Here is a 14,121-nt window from a genome sequence, read left to right on the forward strand (position 1 = left end):
GAGTCTGGTAAAAAGCCTCTGGTTGCTGTTGCTGGATTTAGGAACTGGATGAAATCCAGCCTGACACTGGGCCCCTGTGGGCAGAGCAATAACTTAAATGCTTGCTGAGCCTGTAAAATCCTCAGCGCGTAAAGTAACGAAGAGCAATTGGTTGTGCTGTACCTGCTGAAAGGTAACGGTAGCAGGACATGCTGGGCATCCCCTCCCCTCTTGATATTCTGCTTCACTGCAAAGCAGCACATCACCCTGATGTACCTGTCAAGGCCTGTGTTGGGCTGATGCCTCCCCTGTCCGCTCCTTCCCCAAATGCTCTTCCACGTGCAGAGCTGTCAGCTGCCAGGGGGGCAGAGGGGGAAACAGTGGATATGAAAGAAGGTAGAGGAAAACATTGCTCTTGTGCCTCATCATGTGCCCCAGGAGCAGCGAGGCTGACGATCCTGTCTCTTCCCACAGGAAGATGAAGAAGCGCTATGTGGTGGCCGGAGTCCTGACTGCAGCTCTGCTGGGGCTCATCTTGTTCCTGGGACTCTTCTTCGGGCTGCGCCCTGACTCAGGGGACACACACACGTATAAGAGAGCGGCTGTGGCTACAGACGCGGGGCAGTGCTCCATAATTGGAAGGTACCCGCTAATTGTGCTGTGACTCTCGTTAGCTCTGACAGCTATTTGCGCAAGACAAAACTGTTGTTTCCTCCAATGCCCAGGTGTGAGCCTCCTAGCTGCCCAGCACAGATAATCTCCCTGTAGAAAGGGGAGGCCATAATAAAACCTGGGCTTTCACCATGCCTGACCAATGTCGCTGCCGTTGCTTTAAGGCAGCACAGCAGGCAAAGAATCCCTAGACACATGAACAACGGGAGCAGTGCTTTTTCAGCTCCACTTAAAAGCCATTTATCAAGTTGTCCTCCAGTTCTAGATGCAAGAGCTGCAGATTTCAGGCTCCTCAGAGTGGTGTTATTTATTTCTCATGTGTAATGAGTGCCTGCAGTGCCTATCCCTACATGTACTTTGACACATCTTGGTATTTTCAAGCTAGTTTGGATGTGTCATTAATGAGGGCTGATCTGGCCTGCACCTAGACTCTGTTCTCTAAGGTTCTCTAAGAACTTCCTATTCCTGAGGAACCTATAGGCTGGGCACGGACAAATATGCATTAGAGAATCTGCCATATCTGCTCTGACAAGATGCCTCCACTGCTCGCAGGTAGCTGAGGCACTGTAACATGTCACCATGATGCCTTCTCTTCTGCTGCACAGGGACATCCTTCAGCAAGGTGGATCAGCAGTGGATGCTGCGATTGCAGCTCTGCTTTGTGTAGGACTCATGAATGCTCACAGCATGGGCATTGGAGGGGGCCTCTTCTTTACCATCTACAGCAGCACAGGTAAGGGACAGGGCCACGCACAGCTGAACAGTGAGAACTGTTTATCTAAAGCAGGTGATTTATCCTACCTGAGTGAAGGTAAAAGACTGACTCTCACAGACGCTGGGGGAGCACGCTGCCCTCAAAATAATTGCCAAGAAACTGGCTCACACTGGTCAGACTTCTTCAGCAGAGACTGAGCGTGCATGTTGAGTGCAGAGCTAAACATCATCTTACTTGCTCTGTCGTTAAAGGAAAAGTGGAAATCATTAATGCCAGAGAGGTGGCTCCAAAAAACGCATCAGAGGACATGTTTGGGAACAACACACAGCTCTCACTGAAAGGTATGGCAAAAGCTGTTTCACTACTTTGGGGGGACCACATAGCTCCAACATTAGCTGCTACTGACATGTCTGAATTAAGAACATTTCTTATGGTTAGGTTCTTGCATATCTACAGGATTCCTTGCCTAGAAATGTCATCTACTTTACACAATCTGCAAACTCTGTCCTGACAAGGAAGCTAAAAATAGTGTCCTTCAGACTAATGGGTCACCTCAGCACCTTCTGCTTTTCACTTCATGAAAGCGCAGGTGAATCCAAAGGACTGAGTATAGCCTGTTCCATATCTGCCATCTTTCCTTCCCACCCCTTCGAATGAATGTCTGTGGATTGACTTAGTTCTTGTCAGTTCAAGTGTCCTTCTTGAATATCTTCTGTGGTGGCTTCGACTGATGGCTCAGGGGCTCTAGAGAAGAAGTAACTTCCTTTTGGGGAAGTATTTTCTAATCAAAAAATAGGAAGAAATTCTAACTGGTTCTCTTTGTGGTCATTCCTGTAATCAAGGAGGTACATCACCTTGGAGGGGGTTTGAGAGGTGTGTTGAACTTCTTGAAGATGCCAATAAAACCAGGATCGAAGCACACTGCTGCATCACTGTGCAATGCAGTAATCAATCTATTGCAATTGCAGTTACAATGCCGCAACACAGTTCTTGGCTTGAGTACGTGCGGAATCTGGGTTGTCTTAATGTAGTGTGTTCTCTGAAGGGTTGGCAACGGCAGGCAGCTACCACAGCTTCTGTGTTCTGAGCAGCTTTTCTCCGGTACAGAGCCTGCTGAGGGGAAATGGCCTGAAATCTTGAGTTACCAGCAAGATGGCAGAGGTGTTGCAACAGTCCAGACTATGTGGGCCTAAGTCAGACAGAGCAATTCTGTTAGCATCGTCTGCATAGGCTGAGCTGCTCATAGCGTACGTCATCACCGCCTAAAGCCAGGGCTGACCTGCTCTGCCTCCTGCTCTGTTAACTGCTTTATTTTCTTGCCATGGAAGACTAATACGTTCCTTATCTGCTCCAGGAGGACGGTCCATTGCTGTTCCAGGTGAAATCCGTGGGTATGAACTGGCTCACAAACGTCATGGCAAACTGGCATGGAAAGACCTGTTTCTGCCGAGCATCAAGTTGGCAAGAGAAGGATTCCCTGTTGGGAAAGGCCTTGCAGCAGCCATCAAGTCAAGAGAGGAGTCAATTGAAAGCAATCCCTCACTGTGGTAGGTAGAGCAGTTGCTGGTCTGTGCAGAGAAATTTGGGGTAACTGCATCCTAGCTGAAAAGTCTCAGTGTATATGTAATGTAGCATCTGTGGGGAGTGTGACTCCCCTCCAGCGACTGTACTCACAGTACCTGCTGATGTTATTCCAGCCACCTGAAGGTGCTAAATCATGTGGTCAATTTTAGAAATGTTCAGTCCTGACCTTTAAAGGGAGATAAATTCTACTCTTAAAGTCCATTTGTCTGAGCAAAGGTGGAATTAGAGTACATGCTGGGATAAATCTGTCAGATGGCAATGTATTTTCTGAATCCCCAGCTTTTCCTCATGCTGTAAGTGCACTAAACTGATCTTACCCACAGTTGGGGGAATTGCAGAGTCTCCTTGAACATCTTATCTGCTGTCAGGCAGTGGGAATTTGGGTCATCTCTTAATCTGTAGTCTGCCTTCCTCGAGCAATGCCTCTGAGCATCCACTTCTGGCAATGACTATGAACACAAGAGGTTTTAAATGCTCCTCCACTTCCTCTTACAGTCAAGTTCTTGGTGTCTATGTCCAGCCCTACTGGAAATCTTGCTTAATCCTCTCTTTTCCCTAAAGTCTCTGCTAGCTGCAGGTTGGTTTCCGATCCGATGGGGATGTACAACCTGGGCTCGTCTCCTGTACTTCCATCTGGCAGACTCACAGCAGCACAGTCATGATCCATAATGAGGGAGCTAGAGAGGAAACTGTCTACCTCCAAGTGCTCTGACAAACAGGGATCGAAATGCATTGTTCTGGTTTCACTGGAAGCTTTGAGCCTCCTAGCTTCACAGTCTGTGCTCTGACCGGAGGGCTCTGCATGAGTTCAAGGGCTGTGGCCCCTCCTGGGCATCTTGAGGCAGCTGTTGGCCCCTTGGGCAGGGCGGGAGGGTGGCCTGCCTTGGTGAAGAACACTTCCTCCTGCAGGCTTCACTGAGCACATTCTGAGCAATGCGGAACCCCAGGCCAGAAACCACTGTTCACTTGTGTGTCCCGGTGCAAGGTATCAGGACCCCTGGGGCATGGCTCAGGCAGTTTCTCTTCTCCCCACGGAACTTCTAGCATGAACGCTGTGTCAGCTGGTGCAGGTACACGTAATTTTGAAATTGTCTCTTAGATCTGATCGTCTCAATCTCCTTTCTCTGTTAGCGAAGTGTTCTGCAGAGGAGGGAAAATTCTGCATGAGGGCGATATCATCAAGATGCCTAAACTAGCCAACACATACGAGACCGTAGCCAGTGAAGGAGCAGATGCCTTTTACACAGGAAGCCTGGCAAAACAGATCATCGATGACATCCGCAGTGTAGGTGAGAAACAGGACATCTGTCCAAAACAGCATGAGTGGCCTGACGGCTGCAGCTCGTCATCCAGGGAGGAGCTGGTGACCTGCAGAAGCCTTGGAAGCGGGTCGAGCCTGCTGCCCAAAATGCTGTCACTGGGATCTGTGGCAACAGGACACCCAAGAGAAGCCATTAGCGCTTTAATGGATGCATTTGAAAGTCAGAAATGGATAGTATATACTGTGCATTTCTGTACCGTACAGTCTAGTAGTCTATGCATTTCTGGATGTAGCTTAGTCGATACTGTTTACAGAGCCTGAATCCAACAAGTTTCTACCTAAAACCGTACATACACGGTCCTGTAAACGCGGAGCTTGTTTAATCTCTGGATGCCACTAGATGGTGGTAGTATCCTATCCTTACTAGCTCGCGTTGGCCAGCCTCGCTCAAGCTCACATGCCTAAGTCATTACCTGGCTGTGTTTGTCACGGTTAATTACCGTCTTCCCCCAGCTGATAAGAAAGGCAATGGAACATGCAAATTATTGTGCTCGTGGGGTAGCACAAAGCATCTGCACCCAAAAGCTGCATCCTCCTCCTGTAAACAGGACTCTTAAGGACGTTTTGATACCTGACGTTGCTGGTGTCCTTTGTAAAAAAAGATGGATCACCACAATTTTGGCTGCTGTAAATCAGCCCAACTTCACGCTTAGGCTATTGAGCCTCAGCTGCATCTATCAAGGAATAAATTCATCTCCTGTCACCCATCTTTGCTCTCTTCACCTTGCAACTTTTGGGGTGTGTCTGGGTTCCCTCCTGTCCTTGCTGTGATGCATGGTGATGGAGTATTACCTCCTCTTCCACCAGAGATCACATAAACCCACATCTATAGTTTCCTTCTCTTTTCCAGGGGGCATTGTCACATTGGATGACTTGCGGGACTACAATGCAACAGTGATTGAAGACCCCATACAGATCAGGCTTGGGGAGTTCACCCTCTACACACCCAGTGCCCCCCTAAGTGGCCCAGTGCTGGCCCTCATTTTCAACATCCTGAAAGGTGAGAGTGCCACCGAGCAGTGCCTTGCAGGTCTGAGGAGCCGGGAGAGCTCCAAAGGCAACGCCTTTTTTGTCTGGGCCTCCCCTGATAGCCCTTCAGCAGGTGGGAAGTCCGAGACGCCAGGAGGGATCAGAGATGCGGAAACATTCCTCTTCTGCTGTAAACTCAGGGATGTCACCTTCCTACTTGAAAGACAGGTGCAAGACGAAAAATATGTTCCTGATCGGGGCACTTCCCTGGTATCTGCATGGGTGGAAACTAACCTGTACCTGAGGCTTCTTTGGAAAATGTCTCTGCAAGTACAAATCCTGCTGATGACTCCCACAGTGCTCACAACTGCCAGAGCTCCTGTGTTCTCCATGTGGAGATGAGGACAGTCCAGTGACTGCATCTCTGTAGAGACTGGGCTTCGGGATTGTACCATTTCATAGACTCACAGAATGGTTTGGGTTGGAAGGGACCTTAAAGCCCACCCAGTCCCACCCCCTGCCATGGGCAGGGACACCTTCCACTAGACCAGGTTGCTCCAAGCCCCGTCCAGCCTGGCCTTGAAGACGGCCATTGGACACAGGTTTATGAGCAATCCCTTGAGCATGTACTTTCCTTTGTGTTCACAATCGTTTGTCTTCTTTGCCAGGGTATAATTTCTCTGCTGACAGCATCAAATCCATAGAGGAGAAAGGTCTGACTTACCACCGCATTGTGGAGGCCTTTCGCTTTGCCTACGCCAAGAGGACTTTACTGGGAGATCCAAAATTTGTCAACATTACAGAGGTACCCGGCAAAAGCCTTTTCTTTCTGCATCACCAAGGTTGACTGGAACACGGCTTAATGTTTTTGGGTGACTAAACTTTGTCAGGGGTGCTCTGTACCCACTGCTATTGACGGGCACTGAAATGTCTCTGAATCAAAACGTGAAGTCCCGTGTGACTCACGGCTGAGCTGTGAGGGATGTAAGTGGAGGAAACCTTCCTGTTGTAAGGAAAAGCAATTCACCAGGAGGGTTTGAGTATATTTAGGGCTAACCCTCCCTGGTTTCATATTGTTTGAAGCCTTATTCACTAGATGACCTTTCCAGCATCCTTGTGGCTCTCTAACCACAGTCCTGCCTGTAGTAAATGGACCAACGGATGGGACGGGGCGAGGCAGGGACCCTGCTTTTCCCAACCTCACTCTTTGAGCTTTTACTTCTGTGATTCTCCAAAAGCAGCAGGACCTGAGCCCAGCCCAGCTTGATGGAACTTACAGAGCAAGGACGAGAGCTTGCCTTGGTCTAGTCCTCTCAACCCGCCCCCTCTCCTCTCGGAAGCACGTGTTAACACTGCTGGCCTACACCTTACAGCGGTGTTGAGGACAGCTTTCCATTGATCTCCAGTACTGGATGCTGGTTAACTTCCATCACAAAGGGGTGCATTGTAACAGCTGCTTCTGTGACTGCTTAAAGTGCTCTTTGGTACAATGTCCATCTTTCAAGAAGGAGGAAAGTCCCTGCTGGAAAACTATAGCCTCACTGCTGGGATTTGCCACTCTTCTGTGGCCTGAAGTGTTGGATATCAGCCTCATAACTACGTGTCTCTTATTCTGCTGAGTAACTGCATTGGATTTCTCTGACAGGCGATCAGAAACATGACGTCTGAGTTCTTTGCGGATAGCCTCCGGAGGAAAATCACGGACAACACCTCCCATCCAGTTGACTACTATGAGCCAGTATATTACACTGGAGATAATGCCGGTACATCCCACCTCTCCATTGTGGCTGATGATGGCAGTGCTGTGTCCGCCACCAGCACCATCAACCAATAGTATGAGCTCAGACATTACTTCCACGTAGGCCTTTGCCGTCTTCCTAGTGGTGGTTCTGTGGTTGGTGTAAGACATCGCTGAACTGTCATCTCTCTAGCGGGGTAGTGGTGGGTAGCACTGCTGATGGGCACTTCTGCTGAGCTTGCAGGTCAGTTCTTAATACTGAGGCCTGTGGTGTTGGGTCAGAGGACAAGATGTGTCCTCTCTTGTGTTGGGTTCACCCACCAAGAAAACACTCACTGCATCTGGATCTTATCGTAAGCAGTGGTATTGCTGCCAGCTCTGGCTTCCCAGGCATCTGGAAGGAATTTGAGCTAATACAGCTGGCCTGGAAGTGCAGTGTTTGGCTTTGAGTGCTGTCAGGAAGAGCTATGTTCCACGACTATGGCCGGAAGCTGGTGTAGAGGTTCTTTTTGTCCATAGAAGATACCTCCAGCTGGACACACCTAAGCAAAACCCCTGCCATCCCCAAACGTGCCAGCCTTGGAGCTATGCTGCCTCTGAATGCAGTGCAGAACTGCCCAGCTGGACGGAGAATGAGTTGTACTGAGCTGCTGTGCTGGTTTTCCCCTTGGGGTCCTTGCAGGAGAGCTATACAGAAGGGCTCTGGGCTGCCTTTCCACTTTGTGTAGCTGTGTACTCACGGTATAAACTGCTTCCTTCCCCCAGGGAGTGTCAGAATGTCCTTTACAACAGGAGGGAGTGGAGAGTTTCACGCTGCAGTAATTCACCTGAAGCTTCTCCTGGATTTGCTCTGGTTTTGACATGTCTGTGCCAACTTGTTTTCTCTAGCTTTGGCTCTGATGTACGATCCAACATGAGTGGAATCATATTTAATGATGAGATGGACGACTTCAGCTCACCTTACATAATCAATGGATTTGGGATCCCTCCTTCTCCAGCAAATTTCATAGCACCAGGTAGCTGTAAACAACCTTCCTGACTCGGTCTTTCGGCTCCATCTTGCACACTCACGGCGTGCTGTCTGTAAGATAGGATGCAGCGTGTCTGCGGTCCGGCACAGATCTGGGGCTCTCTGCAGAGGACAGGGGTGAAGTCACCCGGCATCCCTGCCAAAAGCACACAGCCAGCTGCCCCTGGTGCACCCTGGAGGAGGAGGGGCTGCCTAAGGAAAAACTCTGGTGTATGCCTCCTTCCAGCAAGCAGAAATCCTGTCCCAGGGAGCTCAGTACATGTCAAATGAAATTACTTGGGGCTGCAAAAGATTTCTTTGAACTGATTTAAGGGGGAGGCAGCAGCAGGAGTTGACTGCAGAGTGTTAGATGGCACTGTCCTGCCTTCTCCCTGTGCTGCCTTGGGAGCTGTGGGGGAGCTTCGGATAGATCCAGTTCACATACCCCAAGCAACCTGCCTGCTCCACCACTGCTCCTGCAGACCCATCTCATTGCTGCTAAGGCAGGCTGGGCTTCTGCTGCCCTCCCGTACCTCACGCTTTGGAGAGGGACAGGGAAGTGAAAGGGCAGGAAGGGAAGTCCCATGGTGTACCAGAGGCAGCTGCATCACAGACAGCCCCAGCTGGGACAGGACTGTGGATGAAGGCACCTTCAGCCTTTGCGTGAAGGACCAGGGTTAAGCTGTGCGTAGCAGGAGCAAGAAGGGGTGGGTACAGGGGGTACTGGCATCCCCAGGGGCTGAACAAGACACGTGAGCTGAGTCAGGAAGGTGGATACTGAGGCTCTGGGTTTAGACATGGAGCAGGAGCTGGCAGTTTGTAAACTGCAGGTGGAAAGCTGAGCCTCTGTTGCGTGTGTCCCCCCAACAGGTAAACAGCCCATGTCCTCTATGTGCCCCTCCATCTTGGTGGATAAAACAAGAAAGGTCAGGATGGTGGTTGGTGCATCTGGAGGAACAAAAATAACTACAGCAACAGCACTGGTATGTGGTGATCGGGGCAAACTGGGGACAAGGCTGAGGCAAAGAAAGGTGGGGGAGAGGCAGCACTTGGGTTAGGGGGCTCAAGGCTCCACCTGTGATGTGACCACGGCTGTGGCTCCCTGCTGGGGGCTGGGGGCCTGAAAGGGAGGTTCCTGCCTGGCCTTCGGCGGGCCAGACCTCCAACGCCAACTCCTGCCAGAGCTAAAGCGTCTGCTATGAAATTACTTCCTTCAGTGGCTCCAGGTCTTTGCCTCTGGCAAGTTGTTCTTACCACTTGTGGCAGATTTGTGACTTAGTTTAGCTTTGACTTCTGTTCTCTGGATCTCCACGAACTAGTCTCTTTAGTTTAAAGCCATTCCCGTCCAACATCCTAAACTTTGGCTGACAGTCACACAGAGAAGCTAAGTGTCCAGCCACCTGTGAGCAGGCTCTCTGTGAGCTGCTGTGGCAGCCACTCAAATGCCCAGCTAGCCCAAAAGTGACTGCAGGAGAAAGCTGTCCCCAGCGCCAGCTCGTGGAGCGCCAGGCTGGATCTGGCTTTCTGGCTGAGCTAGAGGAGAAGTCTCCATAAAAACCGCTGCAAGCAGATTTCTAAGCCCTTGATCCGGCAGCTATTTTCACTCGCCAGCAGCTCCAACCTGCAATTTAAGGATGTAGGGATGAGCCAGGTGTAAGGAAAGCAGTTGCACAGTAGCAGGGAGCTGTAGCTCCGTGTTTGCTGAGGTGCTGTGTGTCTAAGCCAGCACTACCTTAATCGTAGCAGCATAAATCCAGTTACAATAGCATGAGGGGCTGATCCTTTTACCGTGTTAATTTTGGGAACTCATGGTCTCTGTGTGGGAATCCTAAGCATATACAAGTTGACTTGCTGCAATGTTTTGAAGGCAAGTCACTGACGTTAAGGCTTTTTGCTTTTCACAGACGATCATCAATTCCATCTGGTTTGGTTATGATGTGAAGAAAGCAGTGGAAGAACCCAGAATTCACGATCAGCTGTTTCCCAATATCACGGAGCTTGAGCAGCAAATAGAGGAGGTTTGTCTACGCGGCGTCTGGGGTGTGCGTGAACTTCTGGTACGGTGCTGGGTCCCTCGTGTTGGGAAGGCGTGTACTTGCGGAAAAACACGGAGCTTTGTGAAACGTTGCTAGGGGAGCAGTGTGAAAGCTGGCACAGGTCGAGTTCTGGGTAACAATGAGCTGTTCAAAGTGTACCTCAGCCACATGTTTGAAACCTACTGGATTCAAGTGTGACCCACATCTGAAACTGAGGGTATGTATCTTCTTGCAGTGTTGTTTGGCTCAAAGGATTTGCAAAATAGCAAACAACATCAGCAGTTTAAATCCAGTGGCCCCCAGGGGACTCCAGTCCTGTTGTGCAACCTCCTCATGAATCCTGAGGCACTGGCACAGAGCTAGTGAGGGAGGGTGCACAGAGGGGCCCGAGAACAAGCTTGAAAATGTTTTCCCTGTCAAGGTCTCTGAGCAGCACTGTCAGGGTGAGAGCTGATGGCAAGCTCTGCCTTGCTCTGTGTACCACCCGCCTGAGCTGGCAGCTTCATCACCCTGAGGGTTACACATCCCAGAGGCTCGAGACAGACGCAGTCTTTGCACATATCATCCCGTATCTCTGTATTAGGGAAAACACTCCTGCATACGGCAGTTTTCTTCATCAAACTGTGTAGAAGGTCCTCCTTTAATAAGCTGCTTCTTAAGGTAACAGCCGAGATACCTTCCAGCACTGGGAGGATGCCCTGCTCTCTACAAGGTCTGTGTTTCCCCCATTCCCAAACAGGACCCATCAGTTCGGGCTGTTGGGGTATGACTATCTGAAGCAGAATGCTGTGTGACCAGGTACTGTCCAGTATTGGTAGCCCACACTGAGCACCACAGATGCCACATCTTCTCCATTCCAGCTCTTTACAAGCAGGGCAGCCCAGAAAGGGAAGGGAAGGGGAGGAACAGCGTGTAGCTTTAGACCTAAGACAGGCACTGAACGCTTGGGTTGTCACGGGGGGTGCAGGTTGCGCCCTGTTGCTCGTGTGCCGTTTTCTCTCTCGGTTGTCCTCACTCACTTCTGCGTTCCAGGGTATAGAAGAACAACTAAAGAAGAGAAAGCACGATACCACGCGGGTGAGCGGCGGCGCGGTTGTGCAGGCCATTCTCAGAACAGATGAAGGATGGGCTGCAGCTTCCGATTCCCGGAAAGGTGGCTTCCCTGCAGGCTACTGACGTGGCTCGGCTCCTTTTTTCAGTGGTCTAGTGACACTGAGGTGTGTTTGGGGGGAAGATCCTTTAGGTCTGCAACTCAGGGACTTCTCACAGGACAGAGAACAAATTCACCTGTGGTTCTGTTGCCAGAGCTGGGGCAGTTTTTTACAGCCATGACCGAAGTGCCTCATGCCACAGCAGTCTGCCGAGACAGGCATGTCTACCAGGATGTGCAGTTCTTACTTGAAGAGTCTGTTTTGCCTTGAAGAGTTTGTTCCCTGCCTCCTCTCCATCCCATGAAGACAGATTGGGTACCCAGAGTTTCTGAAGAAGGTCCAGGTCACTCAAGCTGCAGGAAGTGTTTCCCCTGCACAGCGTCAGCTACCGGACATGTCCCTGTCATTGCTAGAGAAGAGATTTGTTTCCTGTTGGGTAGATGGGAGTTACAGGACTCTGGGGACTGGGTTTTCTAAGTTACAAGCTAATAGATCTGTTCCATAGCAGGAAGCCCAGCTCTAGCCTGGGATAAGCCTTCACAAACTCACTATTCTTTCTTTTAACAGAAGATGTTTCTGCTTTTCACTTCCGTTGGTTATGGGAGATGAGTGGCTGTATGGGGAAATGGCTTCAAACTTTTTTATATTTCTGTTGAGAAGGTCTAAAGGGAAGATGCTACCTGTAAAACTCTGAGCACAACTAAAATAAATAAATACGGAGTCACACGTTTCTCTTGCCTGCACAGTTGCTACGGAGAAAAGGGATGGTGGGAGTCTGCATGGGAGACACTCTCCTGAGATTTTTCTCTTGTCTTCACACCTTTGATGAAGCTATGAGTTAAAAAAAAAAAGTTAACTCCAAAACAATCTTATTTTTCTCCAGTTTGCTTTTTGCCGCATGCTATTGCAGGCCTGAAATACCAGAGTCTGAGGAAATGAAACTTTCAAAAAAAGGCACGCCGCAGCTACTCCTGTTTGAAGGTAAGTTACCATTAACCAGACAGTTAATGACCTCTCAGACACCCGTACCTGACACGGAACAGCTAAGAGTGTCTGTGTCCCTGCACGGTGGGGTTGGTGCTCACCCACCGGCACGGGCTGTGTGTGGTTTAACTGTCCCAACTGGCACATTCTGATACATCAGATAAACTTAGCCTAAGGTCAAAACCGAATGTTGCAGGGTGTTGTCAAGCTCTAGGGATGTGTATGAAATCCTTGAAACACAAGTAACAGCAACTGATCAGCAGCTTGTTGAAACTTCCTGTCAATTTGTAAGGACCTCAAAACAGAGAACGCACTGAAGTGAAAATGAAAGGCTGAGCCTTTAGGCATCAGGCACCCGCTCCTTCCCCATAGTTTCGGGAAGTGAGTCTGGTTTTGTGGAATAAAATGATAGCTAGATCATGCTTAAATCGGTCACAGCTTTGGCAGATGTCTATGTGCTTAGATCACTCCCACTGAACGGGTGGCTTTTCCCAAAAGCTGCCTGGGGTGCGCGCGGTGCGCCTTCCCCCTTGGCGCTTGCTGCTGACGGTGCTGCGCGAGGTGCAGCTGAGGCAGTGACTGTCAATGGCCCAGACTCATCGTGCTCCTTTGAGGATGAGGTTCGTCGGGGGCCAAGCCTCTACCCTTGTATCACTGAAGTGAGACTTTGCTCCTCGTAATTCCACAGTGGGTGCCGCTCAGGCAGGCTGCTGTTTAAATCCAGTTTGCTGGCTATTTTGGGAAGCTTTGATATGAGTTTGTATGGACCAGCATCAGCTGCTTGGGACTAGCCGAACTCTTTTCTTGGCCAAGTGTGCTCTGAGAAATGAAATCATTGCACAGCGAGATGAGCTTCTTGAAACCTTCCAGTCGCTGGGGTTAGTCTGAGCTGCAACACCGAAAGCTTGTGCTCTGAAACTGGAAGGTGGATGTTTTCTGGGAAAGGACTGAACAGTGCTTTCTGAAACAAGTTTGAGTAACTGCTGCTGGGCTGTTTCTAACAGTTCGGGCACAGCAGTCTTTCTTGTTCCTGAATTTCTTGGACCTTATCAGAAACCTCCCCTATTATTTATAACCTCTGGTGCACAACTTCCCTTGTGGAAAGCTCAGATTTTGCCATGGCTAAAACCATTTCTCTGAAAACTGTGCTTATAAATGCATTTGCATTCTTGGGTCTCTGCAGGAATTGATTGTTTTGGCAGTGTCAGCTGGTTTGTTAATACTGAACTGAGCTAAGGCTTGCACTTACAACCTACAATTAAAAAAAACCCCACCTGTGGCTACTTCTGCATGCTGTGATCATCTACATCTCATTTGGACACAGCGGTACATAGGGTGTGCGCTTCTGCCACCTGCTCTGATTCCACGTCCCGCTCCTCCGGCTGCGTCGAGGCTGTCTGCTCTCGGTGGCTCATCCTGCAAAACCTCCCGACCGGCCATTCAGCTTGTCGGAACGTTTTAGCCACAAGATTCTTCCTGCTCATGTCCCACCCTTCGAATGCCACCGCCTCCCCTCCGCTTCTGAGCAGAGACATGGCGTCTGAGTGCAAGCTGGCCGACACGGTGCGGGGTGTGGGAACAGGACGTGTTGCCACGACCCATCCAGGCTGACTGGGACGGGAGCCGTCCCGTTAAAAGGCAGCACGGATCAGGGGCTGGGGGGTCACCTCTTGGCCCTGTTCTTCAGGCTAACCTTAGCACAATTCTCTTTTGGCAACCATCCAGCCTCTTGAAGAGCTGCAGGGAAGTGGCAGACCCGAGAGAGGTTTCGCTGTGAGAGGCAAGTGGCATCTGCAGGCTTCTGCGCCGTTCAGTTTCTCCAGTGGCACTTTGAGTCTCCAGAATGAGGAACTGTCACTGCTGGAAACACCCATGTGAAAATCCTCTCTCAAACAGCCACCTGTGTGTCAGGCATAGAGGAGAAATTCCCAGACAGGTTTGAAACCACTTTATTAAAAACATA

General features: G+C 50.0%; 1 protein-coding gene across 1 annotated transcript; it reads left to right on the forward strand.

Annotated features, from left to right (window-relative positions):
• Nucleotides 1–457: 457 nt before the first annotated feature.
• On the forward strand, nt 458–11,199 carry GGT1 (gamma-glutamyltransferase 1). Its single transcript, XM_010156200.1, has 12 exons — nt 458–621; nt 1,257–1,384; nt 1,618–1,707; nt 2,721–2,913; nt 4,082–4,239; nt 5,122–5,271; nt 5,909–6,045; nt 6,886–7,073; nt 7,867–7,994; nt 8,858–8,970; nt 9,892–10,005; nt 11,056–11,199. The coding sequence occupies exons 1-12, from the start codon at nt 458–460 to the stop codon at nt 11,197–11,199; spliced, it is 1,707 nt and encodes a 568-aa protein (XP_010154502.1).
• Nucleotides 11,200–14,121: the final 2,922 nt, after the last annotated feature.

Source organism: Eurypyga helias, unplaced genomic scaffold (genome assembly GCF_000690775.1).
Source record: "Eurypyga helias isolate BGI_N326 unplaced genomic scaffold, ASM69077v1 scaffold16677, whole genome shotgun sequence".
NCBI classification, from domain to species: Eukaryota; Metazoa; Chordata; class Aves; order Eurypygiformes; family Eurypygidae; genus Eurypyga; species Eurypyga helias.